Below are 27,820 nucleotides of genomic sequence, written 5' to 3' on the forward strand. Positions count from 1 at the left end.
CATTTTTAAATGAATGTGGTACTTGTGAAGAGCAGCAGGTTGGCAGAGCCAGCACCCCCTTCCCTCCAATTACACCCTTCAGACTCAGAGACCACCTCCAAAGAGTAACTCGGTCTCCATACCCAGCCTCTGGCCTTTCCGCTAGCGAAAGCGCAGAGACCGATTCTCTTCTCAGTTGCACTCGGAGGTTACTCCACTGGCTTCATAAACAGAACAGGGAGCAGAATTTGGTCTATTGATGTTGAAACGTACTTAATTCTATAGAATACTTCAAACCGGAGATTTATTGTGAAATCCTATTAGAACCTACCCTTGTGAGGCAAAGTGTGACACAGACATAGAGAGCACGTGAAAAAGGAGGGGGCTACTAAGGTGCAAAAGTCAAATTGTCATCTATTTACAAAACAAATTCTTTGCCAGCAACTCCTGGAGGTACAGCTTGCAATTTTTAAAAAATGAAAATACATTAAGAACCCATCTCCCAAAGCTTGTTACAGAATAAAATGTTTGTCAGATTCACACTTGGAATCATGCTAACAATTTCAGAACACTGTCAAAGGGGAAACTGAAAAGAAATAAAAAAGTAGCCAGAGCGATCCAGCGACCAGCTCGCAGGAAGAGGCTCAGGAGATCTGGCAGTGCTGCCGCTGAACAGTTGTGCAACTTGGAGCAAGTCATCTCCTTCCTCCATGCCTCAGTTTCCCGCTCTGTGAAATGGGGATATTAATTCTTACCTTCCACTTTGAGATCTATGAAAGACAATTGTTACAAGAGCAACGTGGTATTACGTCATAGCATGATCTCAAAATACGCAATGAGGAATGATTACATAATGGGATCTCCAAAACATGCACTGTCTCTTTAAGATCACCACATACACGCTGAATACTACAACAAAGCCCCAAAAGTTCAGATTATAACTCCCCACTATGGGAAATCGGTTTTTACAGCTAGTGCTTCAGAGGTGCAGACAAACTGTGACACAAACAATGGGGCAGATTATGACCTCAGTCACGCCAGGGTAAATTCATTGATCTCAGTTATCTGGCTTCACGGACTTCAGTAGAGCTACTGCAGATGTATACCCGCATTGAGATCAGAAACTGACTCAACCCCTCAATACCACATCAAGAATCTACATAACCTGCCTTCCTTATTTCCTCTCTCTCTGTGTGAGGTGGAACTTTATGACAATGTTTCCACCACCAGGTATAAAACAGAGGGCCAAATTCTGCATTGGACTCACACCCACTGCAACTCAGGAAGGATACACAGCGTGCAGCGTTTGGTCAGCAGCTGTCACCCGTGTCTTTATACCCAGTCTGATCTTCTCATTTGTGTTTTCTCTCTCTCTCTGAGATATGAAGTCAACTCCATGTGGCTAGTTGCAGCAAACGTAAGAGCCTTGTCTTCACTTTCACGGCATTCCGTAGTGAATCCCCAGTTTACCAATCGTCTCTCCTTCGCTTTTGAACTGCTGATGCTCATCTCCACTCGATACCAGCCTCCACTGTCCACTTTCAAACCATCACGGTTACACGTTCTCCAATGCTGCCCCCATAAACACATCCGGGAGGAGCTCCCCGCCAACATCTGCAAAACTACCTCATTAGCCTCCTTTAAATTCCTCCTACATGCCAGCCAGGTAAGCCTCTACGCTGGGAGAATTCCCCCTGGCCTGGCTTTACGAGTCCTAAACATCTCTTTCCCTGACGGCCTGTGGGCTGGGGCACCCTGGGACAGGGTGTGGGGCTGGAGTAGGAGCCTCCGCTGGCACAGCCTGTGCACGGCACCGGAGGCATGGCAGAGCTGCCTTCAGGAGGGCCCAGGCGGGGCTGGCTAGTTACTGCCCATGGGGCACACGGCATGCCAAAGAGGGCAGGTAAAGGCAGGGAGGAGCCAGGGCTCTGCCCAGCCTGCATGCCAGATGCCGGGTGCAAGAGCTGTTGCCCTTCCCCATGCCGCAGGGGAATTGTACCTGTCACAGGAAGAATCCTTTGACTGCTCTCCCAGGGTGGTATGGCGCCACCTTGCCCCCAATGTCGCCCAGGGCCCCTCCTCCTGCCAGAGTCCAATCTGCCCCATGCACTGACAGGTAACAGCCCTTCTGCACCTGCCTCTGCAGCCATCGACCAGGTGGGAGGAACAACACCCCTGAGGCCGTGCGGCTGTGAGACAGGGCAGGGGACTGGGGGTGAACAGATGGCATCCCCCAACTCTGCTCCCCCTGCAGAGAGAGCACAGAGGAGGCCGGGTGCTGTGTTTCCTCAGTGCTGAGTAGTTTTTAAGGCAGGGCTCTGCTCTGCATCGGCACGTTACCCAACACATGAGGCAAGGACCCTCCTTTCAAAGCACCCGCACCCCGCAAAGGTGATACAGTATCCCAGGCTGGCGGCCGCATGGAGACAGGCTTCCCCAGCAGTAGCTCCAGGAAGCCCCATGCCTGGAATGGCTCCAGGGTTCTCGGCTGCTGCACCGCCCTGGAAGATGCGGAGGGATCTTCTCCTTTCTCCACTCCCCCATCCCTGCCCGCTTTGGAGAGGCTAACGCTGGCAGAAACATGGTCATTGCACTCCGCGGTGCGTGAGAGCCATGCTGTGTCTAGCTCCTTGGGCTTCCCTCCCTACTGTGCCCAGGCATGGAGGGTCACGCACAAGCTTTCCTAATGCCAAGTACCTCTGTAGCTAGCAGCCTAGTTCAAACACCCTGGGATTCTAGTCTACTTTCTCCTCAAAGATTTAATGGAAAACGTTAAAGCCAAGAAGCGCAGGAGATTAACATTTGTTTAATCTCACAAGTCTCAGGCAGAAGAATGCCATCTCTGCGGTAATTACCCTACAGAGCTCCCATCCACATCAGGAATCTGTGCCTAGCTCCCACGCGCTCTTATCAATAATACATGTTGTGTGCAGCCCTGGAAGCAGCCGACCAAAGAGGCTCCTTAGAAACAGAAGTCAGCCCTTTGGAGTTGTCAGGAAGAAAGCGGCAGAGAGACAGCAAGGTTTCCCATCTTCCTGTCATGTCTTGTTTGCATCACCAAAGCGTTCGCGTTTCAGAAAGCTTTTAGCACGAGGCTGGGGCCCGTGTAGGCATCCGGGGGGTTGGAGAATGCGTTGCTGTGAATTTCAGGATCACTTGAACTTCCCAAGATTCAGAAGTAAACTCATGGAAACGAACCTACTGAAAGCCTCTCTTTGTCCCTGGGGCATGTCTCCTCCACACTTTGAGTGGCATGAGCACTCCAGGAGGTGGCAGGAAACCCTGATTTCTGCTTTCCTAATGGCCAGGATGGCCCAGCACCAAATCAGCCCCCGGCATGGGGAGTTAAAAATCTGAGCTTTGTTTGGTTTCACTGTTTCAGGGCCTGATTCTGCCAGCCTTCCTCATCCTGAGTGATACCTTACTCCATGAAAGGAAGGGGGCAACGTGCCGAGGAAGGTACTAAGAACAGCAGACTCTGGCCCTACGCGAATGCAGCATCCCACGTAGAGGGACTCTGCTTTTCCAAGCACCAGTGACAGCGTAGGCGTCAGTCTCTCTACCACCACCTCTATGGGAGTGAGGGCAAGTCCTTAGCTATCTAGATCAAACTTCTCTCTGAGTATCTGTTGGGAAAGTCATTGGTATCAGAACAGAGTAGTTAAAAAACCAAGCAAGCAAAAGCAGCGGCAGCAGGAGGACACTGGCATATGCAATCAGAGAAAGCATGAGGCTGGGAGTAAACAGAATTAGAGCCCCAAGAGTGAACAAGCGAGAGCAAATTCCAGCAGAAAGCAGCCTGATACACTACAAAAGGACTGATGAGCTCCGGTCGTGAACAGAGGCAGCTGTCAATTTCCTAGACCCATGAGAAATTGTCAGAGCGATATCAGAGCATCAGCAAAAGCTGCTTTTGATCCTGGAAAGTACTGACCAGACCAGAAGTTCCAAACATTGACCAAAATGGTCTCTTCTGGCCTTACAATCTATTAAATCATCTTCCACCTGTGCCCACCCCAAACCACTACTTTTTCCTTCTGTAACTTCAAAAGCTCCACTTTTCCCCCTCCCATGCCCCCAGAGCCCAGAATTCTGGGTGTCACATCCAGAACCCTTAACACTACTGCAGAAAAATCAAGTTAAAAAACAGCACCACTTTTGACAGTATATTTCATAAGAACTGTTTTTAAAGTGCCTTGTGTATGGCCATAAACAGCATTTACTGTCAGTGCATACTGATTTATTTCACTTCTTTAAAATATATTGAGTAGAGCTGGTCAAAAAGGTTTTCAGCAGAACACTTTTACACGAGAAAACAGAGTTTCATCAAAATCAAAACAGTTCCTGGTTCAATTTGACATTTTCTACAGGATAAAGGCAAAATGAATCATTTCAACACTCTCATTTCACTTTCACTTTTTCATTATATTAAAATTTTCAATGTCATATATTTATGTTTTATTATATAACATGGATATATTTAATATTTTATATTATATTTTGATATTATTGAAGCCAAATGTTTTCAAAATTTCTGAATCTATTTTTTTCAGAATGAAAACAAATTTCAAAATGTCAGATTTTCCCAGGGAATGCAAATTCTGGCCTCCAACCAGCTCCATTATTCAGATATATGCTCAATAGCCATTCTTATTTAAATACCATGACTGGTGCATTCCCATATTATATATGCCCAGCAAACGCAATCCCATTTTCACAGAATCATAGACGTGTAGGACTGGAAGAAACATCGATAGATCATCTAGTCCAGTCCTCTGCACTCAAGGCAGCACCACGTATTATCTAGACCAGCCCTGACAAGTGTTTGTCTAACCTGTCCTTAAAAACCTTCAATGACAGAGATCCCACAACCTCCCTCGGCAGTTTATTCCAGTGCTTAACCACCTTGACAGTTAGGAAGTTTTTCCTAATGTCCAACCTAAACCTCCCTTGCTGCAATTTAACCCATTGCTTCTTGTTCCTGTCCTCAGAGGTTAACAAGAACAATTTGTGTCTCTCCTCCTTGTAACAACCTTTTATGTACTTGAAACTTTTATCATGCCCCCTCCCAGTCTTCTCTTTTCCAGACTAAACAAACCCAATATTTTTAATCTTTCCTCATAGGTCATGTTTTCTAGACCTTGAATTGTTTTTGTTGCTCTTCTCTGGACTCCCTCCAATTTGTCCACATCTTTCCTGAAATGTGGCATCCAGAACTGGACACAATACTCCAGTTGAGGCCTAATCAGCGCAGAGTAAAGCAGAAGAATCACTTCTTGTGTCTTGTTTATACATCCCAGAATGAGGCTCTGGGATGCAGCAGTGTTACTCTGTTGACTCATATTTAACTTGTGGTCCACTATGACGCCCACATCCCTTCCCGCAGTACTCCTTGCTAGCCAGTCATTGCCCATGTTGTATGTGTGCAATGGTGCACTTTGCATTTGTCCGGATTGAATTTCATCCTGTTTACTTCAGACCAGTGATATTTGGACCGACGCTTGCGAGCCACAAGTGGCTCTTTAATGTGTCTCCTATAGCTCATTGCAACACACTGTGCGATTTAATTATTAACCAGTCTAAGCGATTAACCAATCACAATCAGGATGCTTTTACTATGTTATTAACCAATTGTAGTGGATAAAATAATAATACTTGGTCAGTCATTTTGCTGTGAGATTTAAATATATAAAAATAGTAAATGAAACAATGAATTCACACTCCTGTGGCACTTTTGGGTAATGTTGATCACCAATTTGGCTGCTGAACCACTGAGGTCTGAATATCACCATTTCTTCAGTTTGTCCAGATCATTTTGAATTATAATCCTATTCTCCAAAGCACCTGCAACCCATCCCAGCTTGGTATCGTCCGCAAACTTTATAAGTGTACTCTGTATGCCATTATCTAAATCACTGATGAAGATATTGAACAGAACTGGACCCAGAACTGATCCCTGTGGGACCTCACTCGTTATGCCCTTCCAGCTTGACTGTGAACCATTGATAACTACTCTCCGGGAACAGTTTTCCAACCAGTTATGCACCCACCATATAGTAGCTCCATCTAGGCTATATTTCCCTAGTTTGTTTATAAGAGGGTCATGCAAGACAGTATCAAAAGTCTTACTAAAATCAAGATATGCCACCACTTCCCCCCCCCCCGTCCACAAGGCTTGCTACCCTGTCAAAGGAAGCTATCAGGTTGGTTTGACAAGTTTGCTCTTGACAAATCCATGCTGACTGTTACTTATCACCTTATTATCTTTGAGATGTTTGCAAACTGATTGCTTATTTGCTCCATTATCTTTCTGGGTACTGAAATTAAGCTGACTGGTCTAATTCCCCAGGTTATCCTTATTTCCCTTTTTATAGATGGGCACTAGATTTGCCCTTTTCCAGTCCTCTTGATCTCTCCCATCTTCTATGAGTTTTCAGAGATAATTGCTAATGGCTCAGATATCTCCTCAGTTAAGTTCCTTGAGTATTCCAGGATGCATTTCATCAGGCCCTGGTGACTTGAAGACAGCTAACTTGTGTATTTCCCTATTTTTAACTTGTTCTTTCCTTATTTTAGCCTCAGAACCTACCTCATTTTCACTGGCCTTCACTGTGTTAAACGCCCAATTGCTTTTAACCTCTTGGTGAAAACTGAAACAAAAAAGTCATTTAGCACTTCTGCCATTTCCACATTTTCTGTTATTGTTTTTCCCTCGCATTGAGCAACGGGCCTACACGGTCCTTGGTCCTTCTCTGGCTTCTAATGTATTTGTAGAATGTTTTCTTGTTACCCTTTATGTCTCTAGCTAGTTTAATCTCGTTTTGTGCCTTGGCCTTTCTAATTTGTAATTTGACCTAGTTTCCACTTTTTGGAGGACTCGGAGTTTCAGATCATTGAAGATCTCCTGGTTAAGATAGGCTGGTCTCTTGCCATACTTCCTATCTTTCCTACACCGTGGGATAGTTTACTCTTGTGCCCTTAATAATGTCTCTTTGAAAAACTGCAACTCTTGTACTGTTTTTCCCCTTAGACTTGCTTCCCACAGGATCTTACCTACCAACTCTCTGAGTTTGCTAAAGTCTGCCTTCCTGAAATCCATTATCTTTATTGTGCTGTTTTCCCTCCTGCCCTTCCTTAGAATCATGAACGCTATCATTTCATGATCACTTTCATCGAAGCTGCCTTCCACTTTCAAATTCTCAACCAGTTCCTCCTTATTTGTCAAAAACCAAATCTAGAACAGCCTCTCCCCTAGTAGCTTTCTCCACCTTCTGAAATAAAAAATGATCTCCAATACATTCCAAGAACTTGTTGGATAATCTGTGCCCTGCCGTGTTATTTTCTCAACAGATGTCTGGGTAACTGAAGTCCCACATCACCACCATCCTGTGCTTTGGATGACTTTGTTAGTTGTTTAAAAAAAGCCTTATCCACCTCTTCTTCCTGGTTAGGTGGTCTGTAGTAGACCCCTTCCATGACATCACCCTTGTTTTTTACCTCTTTTATCCTTACCCAGAGACTTTCAACAAGTGTGTCTCCTATTTCCATCTCAACCTCCGTCCAAGTGTATACATTTGTAATATATAAGGCAACACCTCCTCCCTGGTTTCCCTTCCCATCCTTCTGGAGCAAGCTATACCCTTCTATACCAATATTCCAGTCATGTGTATTATCCCACCAAGTCTCTGTGATGCCAACCATGAAGGCTCTTTGCTTCCATGAGGGCTAGAAATGTGTAATCTTTTAAAAAAGAAAAACTTATATTCTGTGGAAATATTGGTGACTCCCACCCTAAAAATCAATAACCACGCGCCCACTTTAGGTGTTACATAGACTCAGTTACACAGCAACAGTCATGGACAAAAATATCTCTGAGCAAACACCGAAGCATTAAACGAAGTCCAGTTTCTTAGATGACAGTGAACCGATCCCGGTTCGCTCCCCCACTGTCCCCAAGATTTCAACAAGTCCCACCGAAGCTGTAGATTCACGGGGAGAAATCCTCGCTCCACTGGACTCAATGGGAGATTTGCCATTGACATCAATGGAGCCAGGATTTCACATGTAGGTTTTAAGACCAGAAGGGACCCTGGTGATCATCCGGTCCGACCTCCTGCCTAACTCTGGATTTCACCCAGCAATTCCTGTGTCAAGCCCAATAGCTTCTGGGTGAAGTGGTCTACAGAGCCCACTGCCAGTCATACTGATCAACATAATCTTATTGTTTCCTTGCGCTCCCCTTGCTGTCCATATTCAGCTGTTGTCTCTTGTGCTACACTTAGATTGTAAGTCCCGTGGGGCAGGAACTGTTTTTTTTTTAATTCTACATTTGTACACAATACGGTCCTGGTCCAAGACTAGAGCTCCTAGGCCCTAGGGCAAAACAAATCAATATCATCATCATCATTAGGGTGTATCTGTGAGTCACTGGGAGGCTGCTCTTACCCTGTAGGGGAAGAAATGGTCCCGTGTACACAAGCACATATGGAGAAGAGGACCATAGGAGGCCTCTCCATTATGCCAGACAGAAGACCCGGGGAAGTAGCAGGAGGGGCGTGGAGGGACCAGCATACTTCCCGTTCCCGGCTGCAGTCTGCCTGCCTGTGTTCCCTGGATCTACAATGCCTTTGAGAACTGCTGTTGGCGAGATGCCCTCTCGAGGATAACCTTTGGGTTGCACAGACTGTAAGCCCCTGGGAACAAGCATATTGCCTCTCCCACGCTCTCTGCGGCACTGAAAAAAACCTGTCAACATGCAGCAAATCACAGTAATGACTAATTGGCAGCAGTAAAAGCAGAACCGTTGGCCCTATCTCTGGGCGCAGCGTGCGCTGTCTCGAGAGAATGCTGGTGGACTTGGAGCTATCCTTGCAGTAACAATTAGTCCTCTGAAAAGTTTGGCTAAGATGCTGATTTAACTTAAATGTCAAGCGACCTTTAGCCCTAAATGCGAACGCCCCCCACTACAGAGGGTGCTCAGGGATGCAGATTCAGCCAAGCACCTAGGCTCAGGCTTAAGTGCTTTGCTGAACTGGGACCTGTGCAAGCACATTTAATCCCCGACGGCCCGATTCTGCCCCATTATTCATGCCGAGTTGTACTTGACTCCATTGATTTCAATGGAGCAACTTGCATACAAGGTACCACACAATGTCAGTAAAGGTATCAGAATCTGGCCCTTATGGACCCAGGGCTCAGGATGGCAAATAGCGACGAGGCAGGAGGCCTAGGAGTTCAACACCACTGATCCTTGTCTCTGGTAAGTGGGTGGACGAGACAAGATCTGAGACCAACGTCCTTTCACAGTGATCCGGGCTCCCATCCAAGTCTGTTCCCTACAGCCGTGTTCTCCAATGGCTTAGTCAGGACAGTTCCAAATAGCTCAAGCACTTTGGACTTCTACTGCCTCCCTTGAGCCAACAGCAGAATAATTCTCATCACTGAGAAGTTTCCCATTGCTCCTCTCCATCCTGTCGCTCTTAGTTAGATGGGCTTGCACCCTAAGCTACTCCCCTCTGCCCTTGGTCTTTTCCGTCTACCTGTCAAGGACAGCTCTCACCCCCAAACCTTTCGTCAGTGTCTGGCAAAGCCACCCCTATTCACTTGTTTTATTCTTTCCATCTTTGAACACAGATCCAAACCACTCGTTATGACAAAACTGATCTCAGTCAAATATGTCCTCTTTTTTAAAACCTTCTCTCCACATAAAACACAATATTGTACCCAGGAAGGGTGATATTTATCCTTCTTTCACCACTAGGGAAGATCTTAACTTCAGTTGTGTCTCTGACGCCCATGAATTATGGGTAGCTCTCACTTGTGGAAGATAGATATTCCCCTTCATAGGCAAAATAATCCACGTATAAATTATACTGAAATTTAACACAGCAAACCAGTATGCCCTTGAGACGTTGCAGGAATGTGGAGAAGTGGGGAGGTGGGAGAAGATAGGGGGACCTAGGCTAGCATAACATTCCCTTCTGTCCCCCGCCAACAGAACTAATAGGGATGGCATTCAGGTTGATGTCCCCAGTCTGAATCAGGCATCATAGGATCTTGAACCTGGGTTTCCCACATTACAGGTGAGGACCTTGGTTAGCCTGTGGTGGAACGCTCTCATTCACACATCAGAAAGTCCATCCTGGGCCTGAAAAATCTTTCCCAGGAAAGTTTAATTGAAACATGTTTCTGTGAAAAGTTTTGGTTCCAACAAACAGGCATTCTCTGATGAACAAACCTTTTGTTGAAAAGTTCCGGACCAAGTCAGCATATGTCTGCGTTGTTCTCATCACTTCTACAGTGCTCAGTTAGAGAGATTTGATTGTATATCACTAGCAGAGGAGAAATGCCTGAGCAAACACGGAATCCTTTACACAAAGGCACAATTCTTTAGGGTCCTGCTTGAGTGCTTTGCTGAATCAAGTGCTTAACTTTGAACACGTGCTTAAATCCCACTGATAGCTCGAATCCCACCGATTCAGTGGAATGTGGAGAATGGAACTTCCAGTTCATGAAATATTTCAAGATTTGGCTTCATTTCAAATTGGAATGAAAACTGAACATCTCAAAAGGGAAACTTGAAAAAAATTGATTTGCATGTTATTTTGCATTATATTATAATGCCTAATTTAAAAAAAATCAAAACAAGGTAACTTCAAGATGAAAAATCAAAACATTTGATTCCAAAAATATCAAAATGGGACATTTCAATCTTGTCAGAACCCCCCCTCCCCCCCGTCTTGTTCTAAAATGAAATTCTGGCAAAATCACCCTGATTTTGCAATTTCCATGTCAATGGCACTACATATTCTGACAGTATGTATGATGAGTGGTGTATTTCCATGCACTTAATTGCTTTGCACTGGGACTAACTGTGAAAGGGGCCTAGTTCTCTACTGCTGCTTGCCCTTGGATTGGAATAATGCCCCTGAACTCAAGGGGAATTATTCTCAACCTGCAGGGAGGGGAGGATGGTGCCCCCGTGTACATTAATCCCTCAATCTGTGCTATTATTAAATGAGACGGGGAATAGCCAGCCAGGAAATCAGGGTTATGTCCTGCTGCTACTGTCCTTGTCCTCTGAAACAGCATCACAGAAGCCTCGGCCCTCTCTTGAATAACCAACCACCCCAGATGGAAATTAGGTTTAAAACTAGTTCATCTGAAAAGCCACCTGATCCCCTTACCCAGCATGACGCTAGAAATGTCGTTAGACTACAGGCCCCTCGACTGAGAAGTGAAATGATGAACTCTTGCCCGAGAAGTTACAGCATTACAACATCCTGTCAACCCCTCCTTGTCTGGAGAGCAGAGGGGCTGCGCTTGCCAAGTCACGTCAGACCCCTTTTTAAAGATCGCCAGTCATAACTCCGTACGCGCTTCTGCCGTGTCCTAACTGGTCAGTTAGCACTTGCCATCCCTGGCATCACCTGCCTTTCTCTATGCACCAGCAGAGATTAACAGAGCCGGACATTGGAGCATTACAAAACTTCTTTGTAATGGAGACAAAGCAACATCTGTGGAAGCACCTCAAAGGAAAAATAACCACAGTACTGACAGCTGTGCTTACAAGGTTCCATGCCCTGAGAGAGTTGAGCCCCGGGGGGGATGATCAGAAGCTACACTTCAGGGACATCCAAGACAAGGCAAGAATCAAATAACTTTTCCCAACAGAACCTCTCACACCACAAGCACCCTAGTATGCAAGGCTGAATTTGTTTATGGGACATGGGGAAGTATGTAGTGACTGTGCCTAGTTGGCAGGTTTAACAGTACAGCACTTTTGGGGGGGATTAAGTAAAGTATAACCACTAGAGGTCAAAAGTGACACATACTTCGGTGTTAAAAGATACACCAGCCAATTACAGGAGCAGTGTAATGCCAATTGATTTTAGCTGATGACCTTGAAATAGCATAGGTAATATTGTAGTAACCCTAGAGGAGCAGTGGTAAAACAGTTATGACAATATAGGCAGATAAAAGTCCTGTTAATACACACACTTCCCTGGATGCTTGTTTAGTATTATGCAAGACATCTTTGTTATGCAAAATGATAGAACAGAATAAAAAGGCAAAGAAAGAGTGGAAATGAAAGATACACAGAGCTCGTAAGGTGACATGGGGGGTTGTTGTTGTTCAGGGTTTTTTTAATTGTGCATAATCATCACTCCTTCATTAGCGACTATCTTTGAAGGGATCTGAGCTGTAATTCCCTGCATTTCAAATGACACATTTTATATGGTAAACGCACACTGCACCCTTGTAAGCAGCCCAGGCTTTTCTCATGGCAAGCCTGTTCGAGTTTTCATAATCATTCCAATAAATAATGGATTACAATTTCCCATTTCAAAAATGATTAGAATTCCGAGTTAAACAACGGGGGATGTGTTATGGCAGTACACTCTAGCCAGTGGAAAACAGAAGTGTTATGTACTTGAGACCAGATTGGTCCCAGCTCTAACTTAGGGTTACCATACGTCCGGATTTTCCCGGACATGTCCGGCTTTTGGGGGCTCAAATCCCCGTCCGGGGGGAAATCCCCAAAAGCCGGGCATGTCCGGGAAAATCGGGAGGGCTGGGTGGTGCTCGGCCGGGGCCGGCGGTGCGGGGCCGGGGGCATGGTGCCGGGCCGGGAACTAGGGGCGCAGTGCCGGGCGCGGGGCCAGACGGGGAGCCGGGGGCGCGGGGCCGGGCCGGGGGCCGGGCTGGGAGCCGGTCAGCCGGGCCCGCGGGGAGCAGGTCAGCCGGGCCCGCGGGGAGCCGGGCCGGCGGGGAGCCGGTCAGCCGGGCCCGCGGGGAGCCGGACCCGCGGGGAACCGGGCCGGCGGGGAGCCGGTCAGCCGGGCCGGCGGGGAGCCGGGCCGGCAGGGAGCCGGTCAGCCGGGCCGGCGGGGAGCCGGTCAGCCGGGCCCGCGGGGAGCCGGGCCGGCGGGGAGCAGGTCAGCCGGGCCCGCGGGGAGCCGGGCCGGCGGGGAGCAGGTCAGCCGGGCCCGCGGGCCCGCGGGGAGCCCGGGGGTGCGCCGGGCCGCCGGGGGCCGGCAGTGCTGGGCGGGCCGGGGGTGGTCGGCCGGGGCCGCGCCTCCTCCCCCCCACACCTCCCTTACCTGCTTCAGGCTTCCCGCGAATCAAATGTTCGCGGGAAGCAGGGGAGGGGGCGGAGACTTTGGGGAGGGGGCGGGGTTGGGGCGGGGGTATGGGCGGGGCTGGGGGCGGGGCCGGGGGCCGTGGAGTGTCCTCCATTTGGAGGCACAGAATATGGTAACCCTACTCTAACTCCACTGAATTATACATAACAGAGAGAGAGCGAGAGAATTTCCGTACCCGCTGAGCAATCCAATGAGCCCAAAGAGGTACTTTTGCTCCACGTGGGCTTTCACTGTAAAAGAACAATGCTCAGCAATGTTCACGCGCAAAGCACTTTGCAGACATTATTTGTATTACCACCATGCCGAGACGCTCCAGTAATGCTGTGCTAGGCCCTGTACAAACCCAGAGCAAAAAGATGGTCCCTGCCCCAAGGACCTTATTAACTACTTCATCTGCACCACACCCCTGTGAGAAACATAGGTATCCCATTCTACAGTTGGGGAGCCTAAGGCTTAGAGGTTACATGACTTTTCCAAGGTCACTGAGGAGTCAGTGTCAGAGCTGGAGTAGATGGCTCAAGAACTGTACTTTATCCTATTTGTATCTATGGAATAGATGTGGGTGTGGTATAAACTGTTATCAGCACGAGTCTGAGCTGAATGTCTGAGTCACGAGAGGAGAATCCAGGGGCGAGTGATGGCATTCTCTTCAACAGATGCTGAGAAAACCTTTATGCACTTTCACGTGGTTTGCAGCTAACCCACATCACAGGAAAACTCCCTCGGGAACAGGCTGGAGAGTTTGTGAACATGTTCTTGGGACTAGATTTTACATTCCTCTGTCTGAAGAGCCAGAGGCCTTAATTAACAAGGGTCTGATTTTCACGGGTGCTCAGCATCGAGAGCTCCAACAGTTTTCAGCAGCTCCAACCAGCGCTTCTCAAAAAGCGGATCCCGTGAGTCCATGCAGACAGGGTACCGAGGGAGTCCAACTTCTTTATACTGAAATGTGTGATGACTACAGAATTGGAAATTCTCACTGGGAGTCTTTACTTTCTAGTGGGGAAAGCGTCCGATTTCTAAGCCACAAGACATTGGGCTTCCCTCTTGTGATGTTTAAATGCAGAAAACCTGTTAGTGGCCGAGGGCTGAATTCTGCCTGTTCTAGACCTCAGGCAATGGGAAATTCTACATAATTTCCTGCTCTTCTACCTGGGTAGTACCCCTCTCCCATCAACAAACGCACACAATGCATTTGTAACCTATGGAACTCTCTGCCACATGATATCACTGAGGCCAAGAGCTCAGTAGGATTCAAAAGAGGATTGCACATTTATATGGATTATGACCACACCTCTAATGGCATTAGGCAGGGTAAATAGATATGGTTAAGAGTTCTAAGTCCTTCTGCTGCCTGGCCCTAGCTGACAGGGGTTGGGGAAGACACTTCCCTTGAGGGCTGGTTATGCTAAAGTTGTACTCGAGAGGACTTCTTGCATCTTCCTCTAACGCAGCTGGCGCTGGCAGAAACCAACCAACCCAGCCTCTATCTGAAGCCCTGGCCTGATTTGGTAGGGCAATACCCAGGCCAAATTCTTTTCTGGTGTAAGCAGATGGAACGCTATGGAAGTCAGTGGAGCTCTGCCCATCTACAGCAGCGGAGAATTTAGGCTCCTGGGAGAGAAGGAAGAAGCATTTCCCTGGCCAGCTGGCTTATTTGGAACCAGCGGCAGGGCTTAGAACGTTCAGATAAATGCGGGGGAGACGGATCAGCAGGCAGGGGAGGGTGGAGCTGGGTGAGTGACCAAAGTCAACAAGAAGTATTAGCCCCTTATTCCAAATCACTGATCACTGCCCTAGAGAAACCAGGCATGGGCCTGACTGCAAGTTAAACACGCCGGAGGCGGAGAAAAGCTGTGCCTTATGGTCTTATAAGCAAGAGATTAAAGACACAGTGGTTAGTATGGGAGACAGGACCCGAAGGAGCCTTTGAGAGCCAGACACCGGTGCCACATGCTGACCCCTGCCCCTCGTGAGAGGCAGCAGCTGCAGTCGACATTGAGCTGAGTAATTAACAGTCCCGCTACAGACCTCGTTTCAATCCTTTATCTTTGATGCTTAGAGGCATTTCAACCCACAGTCCTTGCTGTTAAGCCGACCGAGCCATCCCAGCTCTAAATACCAGGCCTCATTTTCCCTCTCACTTCAGGTCTGGTGCAAAGCCCATGGAAGACGCCCGTTGAGTTCAATGGACTTTGGGTGAAGCCTACACTGCTGTCAGTCAGTCAGAGCTCCCCCGAGACAACGGAGTCAGCCCAGCAGAGAGCTGGCGTGGGAGGGAAGCCAGGCCCAGTCAGCCACGTCTCCTTGGGAACGTCCATGCACAGCACCCAGGAGTTTGCTTCCCAGTGACATTTTGTTCATGAAAGAAACAGTTTAATTCTTATTGTTGTAGACACAGCTGAAAACCATCAAAACCGCAGCATGTAACCATGCCCACGCCAGTCGTCCTGCTAACCCCTGACCATTCTGAGTGTAATAGCGGGGATAATGTAATCAGAGTAAAGCTCTCAGCTGGAGGTACCAGGCCAAATCCTCGGCAACATCCCATTAGGCTGTACTCATCTGCCGCACCGGACGATCTGACCCATTAACTGTAAGAGAATTTGTTTGACTGAAGGGAAAGCTCCTCCTTGTTTTTAAAGCAGTCCATCCTGCCTCCCAGCCACCACCTCCTTTTCTGGCCTTCCCGGTCTCCATCCAGCTCCTCCTCAATCCTTCACACGATCTCACAAGTGTCAGTGAGAGAGCCTTCTTCTCTGCAACCCCTGTTGTCAGGGGCTGCTGTCCCTTAGCTCTTCCTGCATCATTAGTCCTGGATTGCGTCCCATATTTGGGGATGGAGCTGGTCAAAAAAATGGACACAATTCTGAAAGATTCTAGAGACATTTTCCCCCCATTTCTGTCCAAGTTTTCAGACCAGCTCTATTTACAAAGCTCTTAACTGCTCTTCCTCCTTGTAATTCTTTTACTCTGACAAGAATTCTGAACTCTAGCGTCTCTGAAGGGCCCCGTACAGAAGTAGGTATTCTATTGTGCAGAACGCCACTTCTGTTTAAGTCACACAATCCGTGTACCCCGTACAATTTACCTCGAGAATTAATTATTTGTATTACCGCAATGCCCAGGAGACCCAGTCATGGATCAGGGCCTATTGCACTCAGCGGTGTGCAGACACAGATCCAAAACAGGAGGTTCCCGATCCCAAAGAGTTTGCAATTAAGTAAACCATTTCTATTGTTAACCACACCAACAGTAATAATAAATAATAATACCAGCACCAAGCTCTGATATAGCTCTTTTCATCCTGGGACCTCACAGTGCTTTACAAAGAAGATCAGTATCATGGTAAATTGAACTGATTTATTTAAAGGGACAACTGATTAGACTTAATTGACATTTAAATGTACTGAGCTGTGACAGAAAGGGACGTTTCTGGCATAACCAGAGAGCTGACTGATCTATCCCTCTCTTCGTCCTGACAGTCACCCAGTTTTGAAAACTAACACGCGATCCCCAAATACCCAGCCACACTTGTAATTTCCTAAGAGTGAGCTCCACCAGGCTATGGCTGAGTGCCATAGGTAAAAAGAACAGGAGTACTTGTGGCACCTTAGAGACTAACAAATTTATTAGAGCATAAGCTTTCGTGGACTACAGCCCACTTCTTCGGATGCGAAGAAGTGGGCTGTAGTCCACGAAAGCTTATGCTCTAATAAATTTGTTAGTCTCTAAGGTGCCACAAGTACTCCTGTTCTTTTTGCGGATACAGACTAACACAGCTGCTACTCTGAAACCTGCCATAGGTAAGACATGGGAGGTAGTTGGGTACTGGTGAGGCCTCAGCTGCAGTAGTGCATCTAGGTTTGGACAGCACACTTTAAGAAAGATTTGGAAAGCTGGAGAGAATCCAGAGGAGAGCAACAAGTGATAAAAGGTTGAGAAAACCTGACCTCTGAGGAAAGGTTGAACGAACGGGGCATGTTTAGGCAGTACCGATGCAGCTGTAAGATCGCTCATGTAGCTGCTCCATGCTGGCGGGAGAGAACTCTCCTGTCGACATCATGAAACTACCTCAATGAGCGGCGGTAGCTACGTCGGCAGGAGACGCTCTCCCGCCAACAGCGCTGTGCACACGAGCGCTTATGCCGGCACAACTTATATCACCCGGGGGTTTCCCCACCCCTGAGCGACAAAAGTTTTGTCAACATAAGTGGTCGTGCAGACATTGCCTCAGTCTTGAGAAGAGAAGGCTCAGGAGGAACTGATAACAGTCTGCAAATAGAAAAGGGACGTCATAAAGAGGACAGTGATGGATGGTTCTCTACGTCTACCGAGGGTAGGACAAGGAGGAACTGGCTTAGTCTGCAGCAAGTTTTCAAGAACAAATTAGACAGAAGACCTCTCTGGGATGGGTCTAGGTAGACGTAAATATGCCTCCTAAGTGGCGGGGCACAGGGAACGGACTAGGTGACCTCTCGAGTTCCCTTCCAGCCCTGCACTTCTGTGATCTTATCGCCGCCCAAGGTAAGAAGTAGAAATAACAGTTATTTGAGTGGTTTAAAACTGGAGCGCTTCATCCTGTTGAGATCATACTATAAGGAACAACCCTGAACAGAGTGAGGGGGTGACGAGGCCTTTTACACTCCGGACTGCTTGGACTGTGATTACAGCATGCGAAGAGGCTAATCCAGGGTCTGAGCTCTGATCCCACAGCGCTTACACAGGCATCCACAAAGTGATTTTATCTTGCAAACAGAGCGCCACAGAGGAAACTACAGGAGAAGTTGATCGACAGCTACCAGAAGGAGGAAAATATGTGTAAGAGCCACAGACCCACCAGGCACCTTGTACTCATTGGGAAAGCTAACGTATTCAGTGGTACCATGTTTTCTCCTTCAAGTCGTGAGACACAGGTTCGCATTCAGTCCTATCGTCCTGCTCTGACAAGAATTCATAATATTCCAGGGTGGTGGGACAAGATGACCCCAGAGCTGTTTTCGACCCATGAGATGGCAACCGTGCCGTCCTTCGGCAGTGAGGTAACTAGAGTCAGCTCTGCATCAGCAAGTGATTTAAGTGCCACCTTTCGTCCTAGAGGTCATGGCGATAGCCACATTACAGATCAATTAGCCAGATACCAAAAAACGAACTGTGCTATTTCCTATTCAGTGGTCGTATCCCCAATCCAACCCACACCCCCACCCCAGCCACACACACATTTTTAAATCGGAGTAACAGCAGAATTACAGTACTCTGGATCTGCACTGGAGTTAGTGAGGTCAGAGTCTGGCCCATAGACTCTACAACAATTTCCTTATGGCATAGCACTAGTGTGAAGTTATTTCAAGCGTAAAATATTTCCAGCAAAGAACTGCCTTATTTAGTAAATCACTGTGAATCAATGATTTACTTCAAATGAGACTCTGATGAATAACCTCAGACTTTTTAATGCCATCTAAGAAAGTTACTGGGGAATCAGTCAGTAAAATGTGTCTTGTAGATCTTTTATACTGTGTTAAAAAGACCACTCATATACAGAGACATTCTGCTCAGTTACACTGGGTAAATCCAGAATAACTCCACTGAAATCAACACAATTCCTGTGGTGTGGAGAACAGGACCTACTATGATCAGGTTCACTGGTGTATATCAGGGGTATCTCCTGTGAAGGCAATGGGTGGTCGCACTGATGTAAAACCAGATCAGATCCAGCAGATTCGGTAACCTAACACAGCAAGACCTGAGTGAAGCGACCGTCCAAAGGAGCAAACAGACGTGTAACTTCAACTAAAGGTCAAAGAATACTGTCCGGAAACTACATGGAGATACTTTGAGGTAGTTGCTAAAGACAGGGAAGAGTCTATTTGACAATGGGCTCCTACTGTGCCAGGCGGTCCGAAGTGTTCCCCACACAGCAATGTGCTCAGAAACCAGCTCTGAAATCACCAAACCGGGCAATGTACTTACTGAGCTGTAGAGATATCCCTCGCCGTTCATGGCGACGTAGAGACCTGCCTTCACCCCCTGGATCGCCACCACACGAAGGCCCACGGGAATTAGATTGAAGAGGGCTGCAGTTGGAAGAAGAACAGGGGAAAGCAACTGTTACTGAAGGTCATCTTTCCATGTGGTCCATGTTCCTTGTTTTCATTGTCCTCTAGCGCCCCATCCCTTTACACAAGAAGCAGAGTTGCAAACATCTCCAGGGATTTGCAGTTACAGGGAAGGGTCTATAACTCGCTTTTAAGGGTGACCTTAGGGAGGGTTGTAAAAGTTCCAGTTCTCACTGTATCCCAGAAACCTGCAGCCCATCATCCATCTGATCACTGCTAGCCAAGGAATAAAGACTCTCAGAAGGAGCCATCCTGGACTCCAGTGTCTCCATGACCTGAGTCCTCTATGCCATCTGGAAGGTGCCAGGCAGCACGAAAGGACAAGACCCTTCAATGCCCCATTTTACTGCCATCCCATTGATTTAAGCGTCGCAGCCACTTCCTCCCCAATACGTTACAAAAGGTAACTATTGCTGGATGCCACACAGCCACTCGGACTCGGAGAGGCAATCTCTCTCTCATGCACAATGGCATTTTTGCTATTATTTGTAACGTCACAGGATCGGAAAGGCTGCTGGCATTATTATACTAAATGCGGAGGCACTGATTGTTTCTACTATTGCTACCTGCAATATGGGCAGAACTGAGATACCCCAGCTGAGATCAGGGCCCCACTGTGCTGTAGTTGGGGTCTGTAGGTGCTACTCTATGCGCAGTAAGAGACAGTCTCCAACCCAGAAAGCTTACAGTCTAGCTAGACAAGACAGAGGCTGGGAGAGGACATGAAGCCACAGAGAGGTGAAGTGATTTGCTCAAGGTCTTACAGGAGGTCAGTGGAAGAGCTAACAACAGAATCCAGGTCTTCTGAATGACTGCCGGGTGCCCTATCCATTGGACCACACTGCCTCTCCCCATTAACCAGCAATATTTCAGAAACCTCTAGCCGTGGCCCAGTCTAGCTTTTCCAGAACCACAGAGATACTGCCCAGTGTCTCATAACCTTCTCCTGCCAGGAAGGAGTCCAAGTCAGAGATCGTCCCTCTCCAAGAGTATAGAACTCCTCCCATCTGTTGGCCTGGCGGAGTCAGAAAATATCAGATCTCACACCCATCACTTTTGCGGGAGTTAGTACTGACTCTCCTAAACCTTGGACTAGGGTAATCACTGGAGCGGTGGGGAGACGAACTAACAAACTCTTCACTGGTAGGTTGTTTTATATTTATTCATTCATTCAAAAGGCGTCTGTCTGAAGTGTCTCAAAGGGTTTGGAATGTTCAAATTAGTCCCCAGGAGGATGGATCAGTGGGTAGAATGCAGGGGAGATGCTCTTTATCACATGGCTTTGCAGTTTATTGCCTAGCGATTGCCATACGTATACCTAATCATTCAAGTTATTTTATAGATAATTGTGGAATTATAATATAGATAATTATAGTCAACTTGTGGAACTCCTTACCTGAGGAGGTTGTGAAGGCTAGGACTATAACAGAGTTTAAAAGAGAACTGGATAAATTCATGGTGGTTAAGTCCATTAATGGCTATTAGCCAGGACAGGTAAGGAATGGTGTCCCTAGCCTCTGTCTGTCAGAGGGTGGAGACGGATGGCAGGAGAGAGATCACTTGATCATTGCCTGTTAGGTTCACTCCCTCTGGGGCACCTGGCATTGGCCACTGTCGGTAGACAGGATACTGGGCTAGATGGACCTTTGGTCTGATCCGGTACAGCCTTTCTTATGTTCTTATGTTCTTATAATTGATATAATTGTACAGCTAGTAAATCACTTTGTAAAGTGAGCACAGAACAGTGGGGACTTTGGATGAAAGGTGATATCCAGATGCCAATCACTTTTTCACCTCCCACTGCCCTTCTCCCTGGCCCCTTCTTCCTTGGAAGCCTTCTATGCCCCAGCATGCTAATGATTCAGTGTTACTGCGACACAGACTGTTAGTGCTAACCCTGGTTTAACAGAACTGAATAATTCAGACCCAAGTCAGACTAAGATTTCCTAAGAGACTTTGCATGCACACGTGCTGGGCAGGACACATGGCTTCAGCTGCACCAGGAGAAAACAAGAACTGTAACAAACCATAAACCCCAAGAGTCCTTTCCACACGAGGCCTACGAGCCAGCTGCAGAGACTGTTTTACCAGCGAGACAGTTTTCAATGACCTCCTCTCACACACCCTGGTGCAAACAAGGGATAACTCCATAGAAGGTCACTGGAGTTGCACAGCTGTATGAGAGACAAAGCAGGCCCACGGCCAGGGCCGGCTCCAGCGTTTTTGCCGCCCCAAGCGGCAAAAAAAAAAAAAAAAAAAAGAAGGTGCGATCGGAGCTGCCGCCACTTCATTCTTCAGCAGCAATCTGGCAGCAGGTCTTTCCCTCCGAGAGGAACTGAGGGACCCGCCGCCGAATTGCCGCCGAAGAGCCGGACCTGCCGCCCCTCTCTGTTGGCTGCCCCGAGCACCTGCTTGCTGTGCTGGTGCCTGGAGCCGGCCCTGCCACGGCATTTGGGAATTATTTGAAGCATTATGGGAAGGCCAGGTATGCCATGACGGCATTCGCAGCAGGTCTGCCTAAAGGTAAGTGGGATAGCCCTCTTTCAGTGGGAAAACAGACACTAAAGACATGCTGCCGGATACAGCCCCTTTTCAGAAAGCCAGCCTGGAAAGTTCATGCTGAAATCCCACTGAAGCGAACACACGTGTTTAAGCAGTTTCCTGAAGCAAGAGGACTTCAGTGGAAGTCAGTGTCTAAAGTTCAGCCTCAATACTGGTCTTTGCAGATCAGGGTCTAAGGTGATGCTGTAGTCTCCATGTTCAGGATTGGTGCCAGTTTGCCTGTTCGACACACTAACACTTCTCACTGGTGTAACTATATCCGTGTCGTGCAAATCCTTCAGGCAGGCTCCTCGTGAGAAGTCCCCTTATCAAGGCAAGTTTTTATTGCCATAGCTTTAGTGCTACAGCGGTGCTCCAAAGCCTTGTTTAATTAACAAGTCTATTTATAAGCAGTCCCCCACCCCTCTCGTTTTTTTAAAAACTGAAAAATGGAGCATATCACTACAGATAATGAAAGCAAACGGCCGTCATTATTCACTCCCTACAGTTAATTCGTCTTACATAGAAAACTTGCCTCACAGACCATTCGTTGGGCAGTTTGGGTGACACCACCCAAGATCAATGAGGCAGAGGATCCCCATGGAAACCTATCAGTGTTTTGAATAATTCCCCCCTCTCCCCGCACAGGGTAAATCATAGATTATTCCGTGTATCATCATCATCTGTGCATTAGGTAAGGGCCCCATGGGATTACACAGCAGGTGGGCAAATCCTGGGACAGGGAGGTGGCAGAGCTGTTCTGGAAGGAATTTCTACAAGAGCACCAGATGCCTGGTGGGCATCAAGACTGTTTTTGTGACTAAAATGTGTTTATAGTCAGGGTAAGAAGCTGGAGCTTTTTTACCTTGGTATCTGTCCAGAACCAGGATTTGAAGCTGAAAACCCTAGCACGGCCAGGCAGACTGGAAGCAGTCCTACTGAAGTCATTGGGCCTGATTCTCCGTTCAGACTGGAGGAAGCCAGCTGTATGGAAGTCAGCGAGCCAGTTACCCCACTGGCATCCATGGAGCTATGCTGATGTACCCCACTTGAGGATCTAGCCCAAATAATTTAGACAAGTGGACAAGCGAACTGAGACAAGAATGAGGCCCATTGTGTGACCCAGATTCTCAGCTGGTCTGAACTGGAGTAGATCAATCAAAGGAGCCATGCTGATTTACACCAGCTGGGGATTTGGCCTGGTGAGTGCAAGATGAAGCATTTACCTGGAATACACTATGTAGGGGATCTAATTCACCCCTCTGCTACAGCAGAATTGTGCTGGCATATCAAGGGGTAAAACAGCTCTGGCACAGAATTGGGGTCATGGAGTCATGAACCAGGCCCAAAGAGCGATATTGATCAGTCTAGGAAAAGATTATGCTGAGCAAAAAGGGAGGGGGGGAGAAATCAACACGGCATAAATGGCCACCGGTGACCCTAACAATCCTACTGACCAAATTCAGGGTCGTAACATGACGATATTCATAAGATAGATATGGGCCCAAGGTCTCCTCTGATATTTGGGGTAACCCCATTGGCTTAAATGGAGATACACTGGTGTAAATCAAGACTAAGGGTGAAAAGAATCTATCCCACGACTTTGAACTCGACAGCGTCGCTTTAACTCGACGGCGTTGCTTTAACTCCAGGGCCTCGGCAGCAGATGTACGAAGAGCTGTTTTGCTGAATGCCAGTTCAAATGCCATTTCATCTTGGCTTCTAACTGCATTTAAAAAAAAAAAAAAAACCCAACCTCCTGCGTTTCCCCAAGAACAGATACACGAAGTGGGCACCAGATAGATAAATTAATTTTAAAATAGCTTAAATATTAGCAGTTCCTCTTATTTAAATAACTGGATTTTCATTACAAGTTTTAATTACATCGGATGTGTAGAAGGGATGTGTCTCGTTTCATTTTAAATGTTTATCTTGCCAGAGTAAACCCACATAGTGTACTCTACGTAAAATGAGCTCCCGTTCCTAAGGCTAATCAGTCTGCCCCTAACAGAATGCAAAGCGGCAATGTCTGGAACATCGCGTTCCTTTACGTGTTTAAATTACAGACTCCATGCAGAGTCCATCTCGATCGTCCCCCCGCATTCTGCCAGGCGAGAGTGAATCAGACCCCACCCTTGGGATATGGTTGTGCATTTTGTCTCCTACAGTGTGAATTTCAACCTTGAGCAGAAGAGACACAGGGTCCCAAGCGCCGAGCCAGTCCCATTACATGACCTAGATTTTCTGACGCACCCACAAGTTTCGGGTGTCCAGCTTGATTGTCAAGGATGCTAAATACTCATGGCTCCTGCTGGACTTCAAATGGAGCTGCGAGTGCCCAGCACCTCGGAGAATCAAGCCCACCTTGTCTCAAACTGGGCACCCAAAATTAGGGCCCAATCCTGCAACCCTTTCTCACTGGAGTAGTCCTTGCTCACATGAGCAGACCCACTGATGTCCTCCCATGAGTCTGGGCTGCTTGCAAGTACGGGCTGCAGGACCAGCCTCTTCACTTATCAATCCAATTTGCAATGTGCGGCAATGGCTGCAAAACGCTAACGACCTGGTGCACCTCTTCCATCCTCTGATGAAAGCCAGGAGTAGCTTCCCTAAAATCAAAGGCTCTACACAGTGGTAAAACCCCAGTGAGAGAGCAGAATTGGGCCCTGTCCCTTCCAACGAACTACTGCCGTGTGTCTGCTGAATACGGCCTTTGGATTGTGGAGGGGGGTTGTTTTCAATAAGGGCTGTTTTTCAAACCTTCTATTATTTCAGCTGCTGCCCTCTGGAAGCATCGTTTTGGGACCTGGTTCCCGAAGCAGAAGGTAGGACTCTAGCTGTGCTCGAACCGTTGCTGAACGGAGGAGAATAACTGCCCTACCCTACCCGTGTTAAACGTGCTACCCCTGCCATAGTGACCCTGCCTACCAGTCGCCGTTTTGGGCACAGCGTCACGTCACTGATAACTATTCAATTGTACTCTAGTCGGAGGGCTCCCCGCCACCCCCAGGAGGCTTCCTGTGGAACTACTGCCTAGCCAGCATTGCAGCCAACATGCCCATTGACAGCTCAAACCCTGCAGTCTTTACTCAGGAAGGACCTCCAGTGGGTTGGCTAGGAGTTCTGTCTGAGGAAGGATGACAGGATTGATCCCTGGATTAAGCAGACTGGATTATCCCTCCATAAGAGTACGTCTACACAGCTGCTGGACGCAAGCTACCCGGCGCGGGGAGACAGACGCCTGCTCGCACTGCTCAGGCTGAGACGCTAAAAGTAGCAACGTAAGTGGGGACAGCAGACATGGCAGCTCGGGCTAGCCACCCAAGTACAAACAGGCTTGTGCCCCCGGGTACGTATGTGGGTGGCTGCCCGGGCTACCCCTAGCTATCCTAGCTCGAGCACAGCTAGTACATGTGTCTTCCTGCCCTGGGAAGCACCCTCCCAGCTGTAATGTAGATGGACCCTTAGTGGAGGACTTTATCTTTGTTGAGCTCCCCTCCAAGATCAGCTTCTGCTCCAACTATTAAGGATTGAGAACTCCCGTCCCTTTGGGAACAGGCCAGACATGACATCCTTCTGTGAACGCGGCTGCAGATTTCAGACTCCCAGCAGAGGGACAAGATTCAGTCCTTGTGAGAGCAAAGGTACTGCCACCTGTTGTCCTCTCAGAAGGACTCCTGGGTCCCACAGAGAGGGCGGTGCTGATGCCATAGATGGCACTTTGCATCTCCTCTGGGGCCTAATCCTTCGGCGTGGTCTCAACGGGAGCTGAGGGCACCCAACACTTCCCATGACAAAAATGTTTTGTGCCATTCTCTTGCAGAGGGCAATGGGCCACTGGGGAGTGCTGACGTCCAATGTGCTCTCCCCTTAAGGACAGCGGCTTGCTGACTGCCGCATGAAAAAAAATCAGCATCAAACTTTGCTCCAGACCCTGACATCCATAGAAGGATCTGGGTAACTTCTGTCAGCCGCTAAGTATGGGGTGCTCAGAGGAATCTCTCCCTGGAGACAGGCTGTCTCACCACTGCCTACTGCAGAGTCTCTTCAGAAGCAGCTTATAATGGCCCCGGTCAGAGATGGGCTACGGGAATGGATAGATTCTTGGTTTGATCCACTCCGGCAATTCCCGTGTTCCTAAGCCTAGTTAGGTTTTAGATGTTTTCCCTGAAGATCACTTTCCTTTTATCCCTGAAGGAAACAATCCCTATATCCTTCTCCCACACGCATAGCATCTGCGCAAATATCACGCCTCTCTCTTCTGGCAAGAATTCAAACCACGCGTTTTTATTCTTCTCCCCACCCCAGATGGTTGTTGGAGTGTTAGAGAGAGAGGGGAGGGGAAAAAAAAAACAATGTGTGAAAACAATAAAGGAGAGATTTAAAGGGGAAGCGTCAATGGAAATAAACTGCTGAGAACAGCTGGCTTCTTCCTAATTTGATCTTTTCAAAAATGAAGGCTTACAAGTGAGACCCACTAGGTGATGCATTTCATTTATCATCTGGTTGCAAAGAAGGCTAATTTTCCTTACTGTAGTCGCTGTTTTCATCCTTGGTCCCATCAATCGTACCATCTGGGTGCATCTGCAGGAAATATTCCTGCTGGCTGAATAACCTTGTCACAATTCCTTTCAGCTGGGGTTCTACAAAGATAATAAGAAGTATTAGATACACAAAATATACCAGGAATGGCAGAGATATCAATTGCTCAACTACTGTAAATTCCTAAGTAAATAACCCAGTATTCTGGTAGATAAGTTCCCGTAGTTCCTTGAGTGTTGGATTGTAAAGCAGGCATGTAAAACGGAGCTCAGGGGAAGGTAAATAGAAAATACACTGTTAGTATAGCACCGGGTTAAGAACTGAAGAAAATTAATTTAGAAGAGCTGCCTTATTGCAAGTCATGTACATCCTCCTAAGCAAGTGTCAATGAACCATTCCATCATGTATAAACCACAGGGGTTCCCAAACTGTGGGTCGGGACCCTGTTTTAATGGGGTCGCCAGGGCTGGCTTTAGACTTGCTGGGGCCCAGGCCCAAAGCTGAAGCCCAAGCCTCACCACCTGGGGCCGAAGCCAAATCCCAAGGGCCTCAGCCCTGGGCAGCATGCCCCCTGAAGCCCTGGGGCTTTGGCCCCCCTGCCTGGGGCGGTGGGGCTTGGGCTATGGGTCCCCCAACCCGGGGCAGCATGCTCGGGCTTCGGGCCCCACTCCTGGGGTCATGTAGTAATTTTTGTTGTCAGAAGGCAGTCGCGGTGCAGTGAAGTTTGAGAACTGCTGACATACCACCTCTTTACCAGAAAAGCTGCTTTAGAAATAATGTAGGGAGTTATTAACATTATATTAATACTCTGATTATAAATTAATATGAATAAAAGCAAGTTACTAGTGACTTAAGAGGAAATAATCCAGTGCAGTATATCATGATGTAATCAGTTTCATGGCTTTGATGCACCGAGTGAGATTGTTTAAAAAGCCATTACATAACTCTGGTCAGGCTGTGTCAGTGTTTCCAACAGTTTACCACTGGGCTGTACAAATTTCCTTTGAGAATGAGACGAAGAGGCCAGGGACACTGCACGCCTTTTGCGGACAGAGTGCCCGTGGACATCTCCGGGAACTCTGAATGCAGGAGGACAGCAGGAGTAGATCGTTAGTGTGAAAGGGCTCAGCTTAAAATCACTTTGCCAATTTCAGAAGAGAAAAGCATCATTTTATAGTTTGTGGCAGGAATGCAATTTTAGAATTGGTGAACGTGATCTTCTACGCCACTATGCTTAACAAAGTGACTTTGGAGTGTTAATTCTAGGCAGGGTTCCTTGGTATAATGCAGTTGCACCTCTGAGATAGAGGTAGGAAGAAGATGATCATTAAATAATTATACCATTGTGTTTAGAGTGTTTGCCAGAATGATGTCCCTAGACCACCAGTTACCCATTACCTCACGCTGCAAATGGAGACACCATTGTATTGTCACTGCAGTAAAATCAGAGATAAGTGCCCCTGCTTCCTAGTCTCATTACAAATCTGACACACCTTC

The 27,820-nt window shown here is 47.6% G+C and overlaps 1 protein-coding gene across 3 annotated transcripts in view; it reads right to left on the minus strand.

The window, feature by feature from the left end:
* The window catches only part of FGF12 (fibroblast growth factor 12), a 291,251-nt gene that overhangs the window by 65,284 nt on the left and 198,147 nt on the right, over positions 1 to 27,820 (minus strand). For all 3 annotated transcript variants that reach the window (XM_054040796.1, XM_054040795.1, XM_054040794.1), the window contains exons 2-3: positions 26,314 to 26,424; positions 19,095 to 19,198 (exon numbers count right to left, since the gene is read on the minus strand). In XM_054040796.1, the coding sequence (XP_053896771.1) occupies positions 19,095 to 19,198; positions 26,314 to 26,424 (215 nt within the window). The remainder of the gene's footprint in view (positions 1 to 19,094; positions 19,199 to 26,313; positions 26,425 to 27,820) is intronic.

The sequence above is a fragment of the Malaclemys terrapin genome, chromosome 9 (assembly GCF_027887155.1).
Source record: "Malaclemys terrapin pileata isolate rMalTer1 chromosome 9, rMalTer1.hap1, whole genome shotgun sequence".
Lineage (NCBI taxonomy): Eukaryota > Metazoa > Chordata > Testudines > Emydidae > Malaclemys > Malaclemys terrapin.